Raw genomic sequence first — 13,386 nt, 5'->3', positions numbered from 1 at the left:
TACATCTTAAACAACATTCCATTAAGTTAAATAGTTTTGTGTTTAAATTAAAAAATTAACTATATATATATATATATATATATATATATAACATTCTATCACTTGAAGTAGCAACATCAAAACATTGTAAATTCTAAAAGCTTAAACCTACACAATTGAGCCTTTATGCAATAAAATAACGAATACACAAAATCATAAGAAACTATAGCAACTCCCATTATGCCTAGAATTATTTGTATTCTGTTGCAAATTTCCCACCCTTCATTTACAATTTTTTGCTTTTATTAATGTAAGATTGGCTAGTTTTAATGTAAGTTGTTTTTCAATTTGTTTTAGAAGTATATTCTATATAACCAATAGATTATGGTATTGATTAATTCAAGGCTTTCAAAACCATGTTAAATTGCTGTTAAATAATTGATATATATATATATGTGGAAAAGAGGATATTAGCAATTCAATGCACATTAAAAGTCCTCTAAATGCAACTATTTTATTAGATTCAAGATAAATCCTCGAAGGAGATTTGAAATATGTTTATATATATATATATATATATATGAATTGATTGCATGTATTAGATGAAAATTTAGTCCAAAGATGTGTCAGAGGATATAAAAACATTCAAAGTCTTTGAAGGATTCTAAAATACATAGAACATCATTTTATTAAAAAATATTTATTCAATTTTTTTCAAAGTTCTGTGCTACAGTATGATTTATTCATACACAAAAAAAAAATTCAAAATTTGAATGAACTGAAATAAGTAAAAGAATCATAACTTATTTCTTTTTTCCAATTGTTTTGTGTAACAGAATTTCCAAAGGGCATCAATCGGTCTGGGCAACAACGAACGCACGTTCATCCATTCCCCTCTGCATGCCTCCGCCGACTTGAGCAACGTGTCCACTTGTGTCCCTGGGCTGGCTTCGCGAAGCCTTAGATCTGTGGGGCATGGATTCGGTGCTCAGGATGCGCTTCTCGATCATTCTGCGTTGTTGAATGCTGGAGGATGTGCCAAATTCAATTGGGCTGGGCTGTGTCTCCAGAATTTCTTACCGCCTACCGGGCTTATTGTCTCATTGCGTGGGAGTTGAGACTGTTTGATCAGCTGTGGGGTTCCAAAGGAGTTCGCCAGATTTATTGGAGATAGGAATTGAAGCTATTTTCATGGTTTTGTTTGCAAGCTCAGGTTTGACGATCTTTTGGTCGTGGTAGATTTCATTGCCCTTGAAAGTCGAGTGTGCATTTTCTGTGTGGAGATTAACCCTTGTGCGGAGTTTTTTTTGTTTTATTTTATGGAAACAGTAGTAATGTGCGGTTTTCCTGTGATGTTTGTGCGGAAGAAGAGATTGATGTGTCATTTGCTTGGAATCTGGAGTAATTTTTTTCGCTTATTTTTCCTATGGGCGATGATGTGTTGGAGATTATTGAACTGCATCCTATACGTGAAGTTTAACTGGATAGTAGGCGTGTATGAGGTCAAATTTAGATAAACAATTGGGTCATCACAATGAATGGGAGCCTTGGGGAAATGTGTTCCGGTTTAGTCTAGAATGGACGCTCTAAACCCCGTTTCATTGTCATGGATTTTTCCAAAATAACAATTCACGACATAGTTTTTGACCAGTTAACCTACAGCCCTTCTATGAACATGTTGAGGGAGCTCGGCTATCTCCGATTTTCTTAGTAGGATTTTAGCTGATAATAATTTCTTAGACACCATTCCATTGTGTGGATACAGCTAGGAGTTGGGTTTAAGCAAGATAGACCTTGATTCCCTAAAGAAGAGCTATTGCAAGACAGTTATTCAGAGCACAATCTAAGGGCATGGAATTTGGGTTGGACAGGTAGGAATGGGGCACGGTATCGCGGTAAGCCCTGAGATTGCCAAGAGAGTTCTGTGGGTCTGTCTCTAGATTCCTACAGCAACTCTTGCTGCGCGTCTATACACAGATCCTGTCCACCAAACGAATACTCGCCGTGCGATTAATTTGCCCATGCCACCTCACGTGCCTCCACCAGTGGCCGATTTCAGTGAACAGCAAACTGAGGATTCAAGCTGAGCAAATTTAAGCTTCAGGTAAATTACCTTGCCACTAAAAATATGTGCATGTTTTATTTTTAATTTATACTAAATTTAGTTGGAATGAGGCTTTTCAATCTAATGTTGTGCTTTTTCCGGAATAGCCATCCACATTGGACACCTTAGGAAAGTATTTGAATCATTTTTGAGTTAGTCGAAAGTATTTTCGGCATGGATTCCATAGTCACTCACTGCTGTTTTCAGAGCTAACACCTTTTTTTTTCTCTCTTTGGTGCAGGTTTATCTCCGATGAGAAGGGGTGGGTATACATATTGATGACAACGGCCCATATGGTCTCTTTGTAGACATTTTGTACAGAGAGTACACATCATTACTTCAACGATCTGTTAATCAGAGCTCAGGGTTGCTAATTATTTAACTTTAATCAATTTTGCAGCTGAGAGAACTATTTTCCCTTCATTTTGTACTATCCGGAAACGGGTTTCACTACCAAATTACAGTCAATCATTGTCCCTTTCCGAGTGAGGTAAATTGAATGAGAGTCCACAACTACGGTTACTTCTCGGAGGGTGCGACGTAGAGTGGTCCGGCGCTAGTTTTCCTGCATTCGTCTAATATTTTTTAGTCACCATCTGGGTTTGCTGATGCAGAGGATTTTCAATTCACCTGACGACATCGCTCATGTAAAGATGTTTCTTCCAAATTCATGTGTATAAAGTCAATCACTTTCCGACGTAACCCCATTCACGGATTGCATGTCTAGAATCCGTTTCAAGTTAGAGCGAGGAATGAAATTTGCAAAGAACGATAATTCATTTCTATTCGTCCTCTCTGTTGAGATTCAACAAACAATGTGGTGCTACTACTTCATTGGTTGAAAATTCTTAATTACGTTGTCCTACAATGCAACCTATGCTAACTCAGGCTTGCAACAATTATGAGAACCTCTTGGGAAGCAAAAATCAGAGATTACTAAGTAATTTTTCGGTCACTTTGATGCAACTGCATCATCAACAGATGCCTTCGGACGCGCAAGCTAGAGGTCCTGCATCCGCTGTAATGGTTGCAACCATGGTGGCAGGCAAGGCTGTGACGTCGTTCAAAGCTGTTGAGTACACTTGAGAACCCAGCGGAGCACCGGAAGCCGTAAAGAAAGCTCCATTCAGAAAAACGTCACCTGACGATTGCCAGTTCCAGTTGCTAAGGCTCCCGTCATCCCCATCCTGTAGTCTCTTGCTGACCTGCAATCAAGCTCTTCGAATCTCAATCCCAGTTCTGACAACAACCAAGGCACAGAATTCCCGGGACGAAGAATTAGTTCAACAAGTAACCATCTTCTAGAACACACCTCCTTGTTGCCCCCATTCGGCGCCGTGAAGACATTCCCTTGACTTACAATGGTTGGCCCTTCGCTCCCACCAATCGCGTACATCCCCCAGCCCTCGTACATATTGTTCAAAACGTGGACACAACCGTGACGAATCCTGCAAAATCTATGCTTCATCACAACTACCAAGACAATCACGAAGCATACAACATGGTTACAGACATGACCAATTTCAAAGCCAGACAATGCGCACAGAGGGTACCTCGGTAGCCGCTCGATAAGCCTAGGGCCGAAGTGATTATATGCAACAGTGACGCGCATGTGCATGTCGAACATATCTCTCGGGTGTGCGCCCAACAAGATCACCTTATCGTGATCAGTGAAGTAGTTGTTAGAGATCGTGACGCCAGTGGAGCCCATGGTGACATCAACCAAGCCATCCGCGCCATTCGCGAAGTAGCAATGATCTATCCAAATGTCGTGTGAAGAGTAGATGTTTATGGCGTCGCCATCAGTTCTTCCCCTGCCTCCGGAGTGTGTCATGGAGCTTCGGACTGTGGCAGGACCAGTGGGAACAGTGTCGTGGATGTGCACGCCGTGAATTATGACGTTGGAGATGGATTGTAAGGTGAGGCCTGCGCCGCCAGCGATGTGGACGTTGAATCCTCTTCCATCTATAGTTTTGAAGCTGGTTAGAATGAGCTCATTGCGGAGGTGGATGGACATGTCTTGGGAGAAGGTAATCCACAAGGGTTCCTGTTCGAATCATATTGTGTGAGAATTTGAGAGATACAATCCACCAATCAAGGAATGGAACGGACGCTATTGCTAGAGCAGATTAAACTGAGTAAATTAGCAGGCGAGTCGTTGGGATTTGTAAAGAGGATTGAAAACCTGCTGAATAGCTCCGTAGCGCAAGGTGCCGGGGATTGGGTTTACGGCATCGGCATCGCTGTCATCAGTCACCACATAAATCCTCCCATTCGCACCTCCGACAACGTTGCTTCCAGCTCCTAACGCACATTTGGCAAGAGCTTGGCGGTGTTGACGCCACTGGTTGTCGCACCGCCAACAGTCGTCTATTAGGTTTCCTGTCATGCATTCACCCATCATCCTCCTAGAATTGTTGTGATTAATTTTCTTCATTCTGCAATTTCAACACTCAAACACACACATAAATATACAATTGTGAATGAAAACATAATGCAATATCTCCCGAAGCACGTAGAGAAAATGTTTCAAGTTCAAGTTCAAAGCGCCTGAAGCACCTTAACGTATCCGTCATGGTTTGTGTTGTGAAGTCATTGGACCTCGTGTCCTGCAAGTTTGACGATGATGTCTCATTGAAGATACCTCGGACAGTTCTACTAGCGTGACATGATAATTGAAAACCTGCTGCAAAAATAACGTATAGACAGAAGAAATGAAGCGGGTTCATGGTTTGCCTCCCCTTCCTGAGGTTTCTATGTTCTGTGTGTGATGAGTTTAGCTACTGAAGGCTATCAAAACGAGCGAAGACACTCAATTCGCAATGGTGTGTCGAAGAGATAGATGCTTCTAGAAAATGTTAGCCTCGATCAGTTTTATAGATTCATGAAATGATATCGATTTCAGGCTAGTAGTGTGAAACAACGCACCTGCATGTTGATCGCATTGATGAAAATTTATCATGGGAATAGGTCGAAGGTGTGTTTGCAACCCACGTATTCTGATTATCAGATGGCTCAGACCTTCGAGACACAAGCATTCTCAATAGCCATCGCTCCACGTGAGGTAACGGTTGGACCAAACCACCGCTCCGAGCCAACTCAAGGAAGCGCACTTGCATGGTTGGGCTACCAAACTGCTCGCTTTTGAAATCTTACAGAAAGCGCCGTGAGTATCTCTTGTAGTAGGTCCGATTAATTTTTAGGAATGTCATTTTCAGTCTGCTCTTCTCGAGTCCTCAGATTGTGCACAAACATTTCATAAGTATGGCGCTGAGGTCATGAATGCAATCTCTGGCCCCACCAGAGACATTCTCGTCAAGGGGACCAGAGTGGTTCCGTGAGCTCCAGTTACCCGAACTCAGCACTTCTAATTCACATCACAAATCAAGAACTAGAAGGTGGACTTGGGTAAGAAAAATCTGATGATGACGACACGGTAGCAATATTTGTCACATAACGTAAAAACACTCAACTTTTAAGTCCAACTCATTTCGAAGCCGATCCGGGATATTAGAAAGCAAAACCAAACGTGACCTTTCTGTAACTTGAAGTAAACTTCTCTACGACGCCGAGCTGCAAAAGTACCACCAACGCCCAGACCACAACAATGACATGGACATGCATTCAATAAAGTGCGCAAAACACACTGCTCCAGGAACATCAACGTCTTCAGTGGAATTTGCGAAAAATTTACACTTCATCGGCGACAGTCAACTACAAATCACTCCCAAGAATGTGTGAAGGAGATTCACACTTCAAAGACAGTTAATGATCTGTACCACGAAAACGGATTCCGAAAACTGCAGCGCAAGTCACCTCTAGAGGACAAATCGAAACTGGGTTTTTTCCCTCGATTTGGATTCGTCACCTACGTGCAAACGACGTCAACGTGAAGCTAAAACGAAGACAATCCCGCAAGAGCATTTGTGAAATCGCCGATCGGCCGGGAGCCCATCTGCACAAGGGATTGCGAGTCCCGCAACAGCAGCATGGCTTAGACGAGGTGCGGTTTTACGTCCTCCCACGGTGTTGCGCGCGGAAAATAGGACCCCCACAGCCGTTATAGGCTCCCTAATGTTCCCATGTTCCCAATCGACAATGTTCTTAACGTTCCCATATTCCCTCAGGTTCTCATGTTCCCCGGAGGCCATATTGGAGGTTGAAGCCCTAACTGATGTTTTTGCTTTGGATCTTCCCTCGCGCGGTTGCTCCCGCTAGTTCTCGTCACAGCCAGCTCTACCGTCGAGCGTGATCACTCTCAGTCATGGTGGAACGCAAGGGAGAACGCGTCAGGTTGTGTCCTTATTCCTGAAAAATTCGGAAACGTGCCCTTTTCGTTGTCTTTTTCGGCTTTTTTGGCTTAAGATTGGAGGGGTATTCTCGGGGCACAATATTATTCATGCCCGAATTTTGTGACAATGGCACCTAGGAAGGTTGTTTTTACAGGAAGTTTTGTGCTTACCAATCATGCCATGACGTCGAATGTTTTGGAAATCCTAGTCGGGCTGGAGTTTAGGGTTTAGGGTTTCTCATGGTTCTAATTAGTTGGTTGTTACGGTGGTTTATCAGATTATACGTGCGTGGAACCGTTCTTGGATACAAGAGGTAGTGCCTTTGCTGATTCTCTTCAGTTATTCTGCTGGTGATAGTTTGAACGTTTTGTGTTGCTTGATATAGCCTTGTACCTCTTCTCACTGAAGAGGATATCTTCTTGATTTGGTTTGCAGTAGTGTTTCTATTGCGTTAACTTTTTTTAACCCTAATCAATCCCGTAGCGTTTTAGTGGTTATTCGAGTGTAATGTCTTGAATTCGTTTGAAAGTAGTGCAAAATTGTGTATAGCGAGCTCTACTCGTGCATGGAATCACTACCAAGTTGATTCTCATTCGTGCGTACTGTGTATTTTCCACGTATGTTATCTGCAAGTCCGTAATGTAATTTTTGTGTTGGTACTGAATTGAAGATCTGGTTGTTTGCAGGTCCAAGTGCAACCAGTACCCAAGCACCTCACTCCTCCAGATTGAGGGTGTTAACACATCTGATGAGGTCAACTGGTACCTCGGAAAGAGGTTGGCTTATGTGTACAAGGCCAAGACCAAGAAGAATGGATCCCAGTTTCGCTGCGTCTGGGGCAAGGTTGCCCGCCCCCACGGTAGCAGTGGAGTTGTTCGTGCCAGGTTCAGGAATAACCTTCCCCCTTCATCCCTCGTAAGTTCCCCCTCTCAACTGATTCTTACCACTAGTCTGTCCCTCTACTTTTGTTTCACGGAGTTTGTAATTATTGCTTCTGTAGAGTCCACATCTGCTCATGTGTATTATGGTTTATACCTTAGTTTCGACTTACGTGCTGTTTCTCCGATGCTTCTTGTTTTGACTAAGATTCGCGTGTGCATCGCTGGAAAAAGTAATTCCCCTGCTGTCTTTGGTATCTGCAGGGTGCCAGAGTTAGGGTGTTCATGTACCCCAGTCGTATTTGAAGAGGTGAGCCTTTTGTAGTTTATTGGTTATGTTCGAAATCTAGATGGAATGCCTATGTAAAAATCCATTCATCCTCCTGTTTAAAGAGTTGCGAAGATGGTAGTTTTACAGAGATCTTGTTGTGGGTGCTGTTTTAGACGGTCCGTGTTTTCGTTCCCTGATGTATCTTAACAGATCTCAATATTTGATTATGTGCAGAATTTTTCGGTACTCCCTAGGTATGAGGCGCAAATAGTGGGCCACTCGGTGAGCGTAGGAATCCTGGAGAGAAATGCTCAGTTTTTAGAGCAAAGCATCTAGGAACCTTGCCGATGCTTGAGAGCGTGTGGGTAGCGGCACTTTTCTCTGTTTCGAAAAGCTCCGTATGCATATTTGACATCGAAAATTTCTGTCCTAGTCTCTCAAGACTGCCCTATCTCACGAACCCATTATTAATCTTTATCATATTCTTTTAGAATGTGAAATTAAAAAAAAAAATCTTCCAAAAAATTCTTGTATACCATCCCAGACGCTTCGATTCTATATAATTGATCCGTCGTTGCTCTCGTTGGATATTATCCTTCGGTCTTCCATTCTTGTGCTAGCAGACAAATTCACGAGCACGACTAAAGCGGTTGACCTGTCCTTTCCGAACCTCAAATCCTTCATCACAATCTTCTCAAACGTTGGAACTTCACATTCACAATCTTTACCGCCACCTGGATTTTGAACACTAGGGGAGCACACGACAAATCGAGCCTGAATATGGTGATTGGCCTTCATCTTGATTATGACTTATTTGATAACCAGCTGATATAGGAGGATGAGAAGAATCTTTTCCGTTACGATAGCGCATACATGTTTATATCGGAATAATCCCTAATTGCTATCCTTATCCGTGATATACTGCAATCGTATTCCGTCGTTCTGTGGATTAGCATAATGACGTCCCCATGCATGGACAATTTCCACCTGGGTCGTTGTCGAAGGGATTGACGACCCTCTCCGAATTCGGTACGAGCAAATTCCCAGCAAGGAAAAAATAAAATTCTTTGTCGCCACGTATGATTCTATCAACGCACTTTATCAGGAGTAAGTTAATCCGAATCCAGATGAGCTGGAGTTCGACAATCCGGATCTCGTTATCGCTCATGTCCGGGCTGAGGACTCATCCACACAAACAGGTAGCTCTCCCAGTTCATCCACTCTCACGTCTTTCTCCAGTGGGTGTTGGGTTGTTGGAGGGGCGAAGGAGGCAGCCATTCCTTCAAGGATTTGATTGTAAGTCTAAACAGGAGGCTCGCGAGATTGCAACGACTGGTACACAGGCTAGTGGAGTGGCAGATTAAGGGATTGGCGGCTATGGCGCTCGCAGCTGTAGGGCGGTTTGCCGTGACCGGCAGTTCTCTACAGAGTGTGATCGGGAGTGAGAAGCAGTGCGTTGTGGCCGCACCAGCGGAGCGCATCAGCATCTCTTCTAGGCGCTCTAGCATTGCAGCTCCGCTTCGGGAATGTATCATTACTGGGTTGGCCCCTGTTACACGGACCTTTCAGCCTCGTGCGGTTACGGCTGATTATTTGGGAGAGGAATCTGAGGTTTTAGATGCGGAGAATGAGGTTGAGGAGGAAGCGGACAACCCTTTAGTTCCCAGTGCATTTGAGGTTAGGATTTGCAAAAATCTACGCTCATTTGTTTCCCACTACGTTGTCACGATGTTTGTGTATTCAGCTTGAATGTTTTCTTGATGGGAAACTGACAGGGATAGCCTCATTGTTATCCAGGTTCAGAATTTGCTCATGCAGGTCTGTGATGAGACCTCTAACATCGCCGAGGTTCAGCTGAAGGTGCAATAGCCAGCCATTGCTTTGAAATGTCTTGTAGGTTATCTGGATGTCTGTAGAGGTCTATGCATTGATTTTTCGTATGAGAAATCGGCTAGTTATGTGTGTGTCTTTACATTCCTCTCGGGAGTACTTACGAATTGTTCGGAGGGTTTTGTGTATTTATTTCAGGGCTCGATGCATCCACAAGCCATACTTAACTTAAGGTAGTGTTGGTTTACAGGTTGGGTCCTTCAGTCTGCGAGTCAAGAGGAAAATTGGCAAGGCAGCACCGGCTCCAAAGCCAGTAGCAGCAGGACCTCCAGTATTAGGCAAGCCTATGGTTGAATCCATTCCAGCTGACTCTGTTCCAACCGCCCCTGCTCCCAAGTCCACGAAGCTCACCAAGAACACCGCCCTCTCTGCAGCGTCGCTGAAGCCCGTCTCAAATTTTGGTCTCATGGAAGCAGCTGCTGATGCTGGGATAGTTTTCGTCACCTCCCCAAAGGTGATACATGCTTTTGCTTGCTTTCTTTAAAAGGGTTACACTTACTTGGTCGTAGCCCTCGATTTACTGCTTCAGGACTCTTCCCTGCGGATATGATCCTGCTAGCCAGGTGGTTTATGGGTGCCCGATTATACTTCACACAGTTAACTGTATTTGGCTATTGTATACATCCCTTCAGCGTTTATCACTTTCGTCGGAAACTGGGGAATAGATTTGCTAAGGTCAGTTGCGACTTCTCTTCCAAAGGAAGCAGTGGATAACTTTAAGTAGCAATGGAGTAAAGCTTTTATCCCTCTTCAACGTGCAAAATCTTACTTCATGGGTCGGTGTTATAGATTCATAAATACGTTATAGTTACCTCTACTTTGTTTAACTAGGTCCTTTTGATAGCCATCCTGAGGAATCGAATTCATTCTCGCCTTCGACAATTTATTCGCATTGAAACTAATCTCGATGGTAGAGTGTGTATTTTAGTACAATATACTGCAGCTGTCTCTGCTATTAGATTAACGTCATGGAATAGTTGCACTACCTAGGCCAAACCCCCTGTATATTACTCTATAATTGTTATCTACCCCATAATGCATGAGTTGGCAATTCTTAGATTTGTGTACTTGTTGGGTGATCAGGTTGGGCTCTTCAGAAAAGGAAGAACTGTGAAGGGAAGAAGTGGTCCTCCACTGTGCGAGGAGGTATTCTTTCTTTTACAAGCTATACAAGATTCGATTTGTCCTATTAGAATTGGACCTACTTTGTTCTGAATATGGTATTCTTTGTAAAAGTGAGAGCGGTTATCCGCATGAAGACGGTATAGATGCAGTATTACGTTTGCATCAACAGGTCATTATCAGCTGAAGAAAAATATGGTTTCCTAAATCATAGTGAGCTTAAAGAACATGAATTATGGATGTTGGTAATGATACACGATCAATTTCTGGAATCTATATTTATGTTTATGAAACTAACCTCTTTTTCCTTTTCTTTACACTTCCTAAGGGTCAAGTAATCAAGAAGGGACAAGTGGTGTGCTACTTAGAGCAGCTTGGCACACAACAACCTGTAGAGGTATGTTATAAATTTTAGCAGTTACTACAAAGTTCTTATTTGTGAATTCCAATTAGGTTTTTTTCTGGTTTTCTTTTATTGTTTATAGAGTTCTGTCTGCTATGTATTAGATTTTATTACAAGTCAATGCACAAGTGAAACGTCCATCTGTTGTATTTTTTTTGTCGCATCAACTCGGTAGACGTTGGTATGGGAGTCGCACGTAGAGGTGACGTAGAAACTATTTCTTAGCAGCAATTGCATCTTGAGATCAAGTTTCTTGCTTCTGCAGGCTGAGGTTACTGGTGAAGTCGAGAAAGTTCTGTGGGAAGATGGAGGTATGTGATTCATTTTGTTCTTTCTTTTCTTTCGACGGTATTCTTTTAGAGTCAAAGAGCGAAATTTTCCTCTGTGCGATATGAGCACCTCATCTGCGCAACAGTTCCAAAAACAACTGAAACAATATGTACACTAGCTCTCTTATTTCTAGTGCTGTTGCCTAAACCTTCGTAGTAATCTTTACATTCTGCTGTGCTAGTGAGAAACCCGCTAGTTATATGGAAATTGGTGCAGCAGGGTCGTGATCACTTTGTTATATATTGCATAAGCTCTGCAAGCATTTATTCAATGCCCCTCGAAAGTCTTTGCTAAACTCCTGACGTTTATTTTTGCAGCACCTGTTGGTTATGGAGATCCTTTAATTGCTATCAGGCCATCCTTTCCTGGAATTAAGGTTAAAGGACAGATACAGTAGCACTTAAATAGATATTTCGTTCTCTGATTTTCTTCGCAGCATTATGCTTCGTGAGTTTTCTTCACCATTTCCAGAAGCCGTGTAGGAATTTTCTTAAATGCCTGCTGTGGTAATTGGATAGTGGATAATCAGGTGCTTTTATGAGCTTGCATCATGCGTTGAAGCAGACAGCAAATTACACTTTGTGTGGTTTGTATCATCTTCAATAGTATTATCTCGGTGTATTCCAGCCTAGCGTATACATGTTAATGTCGGTATTCTCTGCAGTGGTATCTCAATGACCACGAGGTTTTTACTTTTGAATCATCGAACTAAGTCTGTACTATCTTAAATTATCTCCTGACATTCTGGACATTAATAACAGTAAAGAAAAAACAACAAACAATGAGATTCGATGCAAGTAACATTTGTCTTTGCACACTATAAATACCCATAATAAGGTGCATTTTAGAAGTAAAGACCATCTGCTGTTTACCTTTTGTCAGATTATGATCACCAAAGTCTTGGTTAATCTGAACATGCCCTGTTTTGCTTCTATTTGTAGAGCACAAGCAACAATGAAGTCATTTTAGCACATAATTCTGTCATACAATCTTTTGTCATACATTATTCAAGTCCAGTCAGAGTTGATTCAGGCTACGCACCAAGCTTTGTCTCCATTTTGGACCACTGAAGATAATAAATCTCATTTCTGAATAGCAGAGTTATTCTTTTTGATGAGATAAGAAAAACACGAAGTAAAGAGAACATTAATAAATTAGAAAATTTTGAAAAGATGTGACACATGGCTTTTGAAGAAATATAAGTAAACTTTCTTCTTAGCAACAATTAGCAAATTGAACATCAATTTGATTCTAGAGTAAGACTCTTGATTAGTAAGGTGCCTCAATGTGTATGTTGAGCAATAGTTTTGGAATAATAAAAATTATTATTATGCAATCCACAGATTTGTCTAATGGGGGGTGAAGAAACCAAGTATAGGACAATATAATGTTGAAAGAGAGTAATATTGATGGATGTTCATTGTTGATGAAAAGACTATAGAACAGAGTAAATGGTTGAAGTCTAAAGCAAGAAGGCTTGAGAAATATAAAGAATAAGTATGGAAAGGCTTATTATAAAGAAAGAAAATAAAATAATGTTGTTAGACTACACACAATAGACTCTACATAAGTCAATTGAATCATAGAGAAATAAATGAGTTCTTTCTATGAAAAATTAAATACTGAGTGAGATATTTTTGAGAGATAAATTTTTTATTCTACAATGTTAGATGCATTTTCGTGTATATATATTCAACAATTATATTATTAGAAATCTTTTGCATCTTAATTGTAAATGTATGAATCTAAGAATTAATCATATATAAACAAAAATATGCAAGCGCCTCTTGCCCTAGTTACATATAAGTCTTGTACATGTCTAGATATTCCTTTAAGTAAATAAAAACAAGCATTTACCTTAACTTTTCTTTGTGATTCTTATGCCTTTTTCTACATTTATGTACACTTGGATCAATAGAATATTACATTTAGTTTTTAGACTAAACATTTAACTATTCAGTTTAATTAACTTAATTGGACCATCAATAAAAACATCAACCATGTGCATGTGCATGTGCATGCTTAGACATAGAGGGAGTTCAATAATGATAAATTTAGCTCTATGTTTTCTTTTATTGAGAAAATCTGATGGAGGTTCAAGTATGGCTTTGAACAAT

At 41.3% G+C, this 13,386-nt stretch overlaps 3 protein-coding genes and 1 long non-coding RNA gene across 12 annotated transcripts; 3 read left to right on the top strand and 1 right to left on the bottom strand.

Annotated features, from left to right (window-relative positions):
- Positions 1-909: 909 nt before the first annotated feature.
- LOC112279000 (uncharacterized) lies at positions 910-2,563 on the top strand. 2 transcript variants are annotated; one of them, XR_002968863.3, is made up of 3 exons: positions 913-1,192; positions 1,851-2,083; positions 2,325-2,563. It is a non-coding gene; the product is annotated as an uncharacterized LOC112279000 (long non-coding RNA). The 2 variants fall into 2 exon arrangements; XR_016506730.1 differs by having other exon boundaries at positions 910-2,083.
- A 278-nt stretch (positions 2,564-2,841) lies between these two features.
- Positions 2,842-6,071, bottom strand: LOC112278978 (putative pectate lyase 8). 8 transcript variants are annotated; one of them, XM_073539680.2, is made up of 6 exons: positions 5,863-6,071; positions 5,012-5,474; positions 4,269-4,521; positions 3,637-4,130; positions 3,396-3,540; positions 2,842-3,288 (listed from the first exon to the last, which is right to left on the bottom strand). In XM_073539680.2, exons 2-6 carry the CDS (start codon positions 5,200-5,202, stop codon positions 3,058-3,060), a joined length of 1,314 nt encoding a protein of 437 aa, XP_073395781.1. In that variant the 5' UTR covers positions 5,203-5,474; positions 5,863-6,071; the 3' UTR covers positions 2,842-3,057. The 8 variants fall into 8 exon arrangements, with proteins under 8 accessions (XP_073395781.1, XP_090112527.1, XP_073395839.1 ...); XM_090256401.1 differs by adding an exon at positions 4,643-4,766 and having other exon boundaries at positions 3,396-3,531; positions 5,012-6,070; XM_073539738.2 differs by lacking the exon at positions 5,863-6,071 and adding an exon at positions 4,643-4,769 and having other exon boundaries at positions 5,012-5,189.
- Positions 6,072-6,277: 206 nt separating this feature from the next.
- On the top strand, positions 6,278-7,945 carry LOC112289029 (large ribosomal subunit protein eL33z). The gene is made up of 5 exons (XM_024533940.3): positions 6,278-6,376; positions 6,653-6,688; positions 7,062-7,290; positions 7,518-7,563; positions 7,759-7,945. The coding sequence occupies exons 1-4, from the start codon at positions 6,348-6,350 to the stop codon at positions 7,557-7,559; spliced, it is 336 nt and encodes a 111-aa protein (XP_024389708.1). The 5' UTR covers positions 6,278-6,347; the 3' UTR covers positions 7,560-7,563; positions 7,759-7,945.
- An 813-nt stretch (positions 7,946-8,758) lies between these two features.
- LOC112289025 (uncharacterized) lies at positions 8,759-11,969 on the top strand. The gene is made up of 7 exons (XM_024533927.3): positions 8,759-9,201; positions 9,322-9,384; positions 9,605-9,868; positions 10,498-10,560; positions 10,865-10,933; positions 11,205-11,250; positions 11,587-11,969. The coding sequence occupies exons 1-7, from the start codon at positions 8,902-8,904 to the stop codon at positions 11,664-11,666; spliced, it is 885 nt and encodes a 294-aa protein (XP_024389695.1). The 5' UTR covers positions 8,759-8,901; the 3' UTR covers positions 11,667-11,969.
- Positions 11,970-13,386: the final 1,417 nt, after the last annotated feature.

This window comes from Physcomitrium patens, chromosome 1 (genome assembly GCF_059467195.1).
Source record: "Physcomitrium patens ecotype Gransden chromosome 1, ASM5946719v1, whole genome shotgun sequence".
In the NCBI taxonomy this organism is placed as follows: domain Eukaryota; kingdom Viridiplantae; phylum Streptophyta; class Bryopsida; order Funariales; family Funariaceae; genus Physcomitrium; species Physcomitrium patens.
The sequence above is the reverse complement of the archived record's forward strand: the minus strand, read 5'-3'. Positions and strand labels throughout refer to the sequence as shown.